The sequence below is a fragment of the Limulus polyphemus genome, unplaced genomic scaffold (assembly GCF_000517525.1).
Source record: "Limulus polyphemus unplaced genomic scaffold, Limulus_polyphemus-2.1.2 Scaffold6932, whole genome shotgun sequence".
NCBI lineage: Eukaryota > Metazoa > Arthropoda > Merostomata > Xiphosura > Limulidae > Limulus > Limulus polyphemus.
This window is the reverse complement of record NW_013672542.1, coordinates 353-1,463: the sequence shown is the minus strand read 5'-3', so window position 1 is coordinate 1,463 and position 1,111 is coordinate 353. Positions and strand designations below refer to the sequence as shown.

General features: G+C 35.6%; 1 protein-coding gene across 1 annotated transcript; it reads right to left on the bottom strand.

Moving 5' to 3' along the window:
* Positions 1-154: 154 nt before the first annotated feature.
* On the bottom strand, positions 155-753 carry LOC106474191 (zinc finger BED domain-containing protein 5-like; the record flags this gene model as incomplete). Its single annotated transcript, XM_013934882.1, has 1 exon — positions 155-753. A coding segment is annotated over one exon (599 nt), but the record flags the coding sequence as incomplete, so codon positions are not given.
* Positions 754-1,111: the final 358 nt, after the last annotated feature.

Sequence of the window (1,111 nt, the reverse complement as noted above, 5' to 3'; positions counted from 1 at the left end):
ACGCAATACATAAAAGAAAGACCACAACACGTAGTTTTGAGACTAAAATACGTCGATTTCACACACAAAAAACTTAGGATGAGTGAGGATGTATGTTAGTTAGATTTTATGAAACTAATTATTTCAGTTACATCACTAATTACTTCTTTCAAATTTAAGGGCATGCGCTTCGCTTCGTGGCAAGTGCATGCCTATGCAGAAGGCAATGGATACTTTCAATTTCCGGGTTTTCTTTCTTCATGCGTGCTACAACTCCTAAAATTTTTCCTATCATAGCAGCAACTCCATCAGTACATATGCTTGAACATTGTTTCCATGAAATTCTGTGTTCTTTCATAAAAAAATGAACCAACTTAAATATTTCTTCCCCTGTTGTGTGCGTAGCTAAAGGTTTGCACAGTAAAATATCTTCTACAATACGAGATTCATGCATATAACGAATGAACACTAGTAAAATGGCCAAGCCTGTAACATCAGTGGATTCGTCCATTTGGAGAGAAAAAGTTGGACTCAGCTTTACTCGCCTTATTAATTCATTTTCGCAAAACGCTGACATGTCTTCAATACGCCCAGAAACTGTATTCTTTGAAAGATGCACGCAATTAATGTTTTGTAGGTATTTTTCATCAATCATACATCCCACAAAATCTTTGACACAAGGCTTGATTAAATTTTCAGCTATGGTATGGGATTCACCTTCTTTGGCTATACGGTAGCTAATGCGATATGAAGTAATAAGAGCTCTTTTGTTGTCTTTAGAAATAAATGAATTAAACTTAGTTTTTCTTTCGTCTATTTCTAAGCACTTCCTTTTAAAATATTCACTGCGTGAGAATGATTAGTTTCTAAATGTGGTATGAGTTTTGCAGCAAAGAAACTACTATTCTTCAGCACCTTTCCACATTCAACACAAAGTCCGCTTGGTTCTTCATTATCACTAGTCCATGTAAAACCATAGTTTATAAAGCTATCACCATGTTTTCTTTTTACTCTTTTTATGACACTTTTATTATGCGTTCTTGGCGCTTTGTCACATGGCAATGATGTCGACGAATTCGCCATACTTTCCCAATTAGGCCTATTTCGTCAAAACTTCCAGAAGCAACTCTGC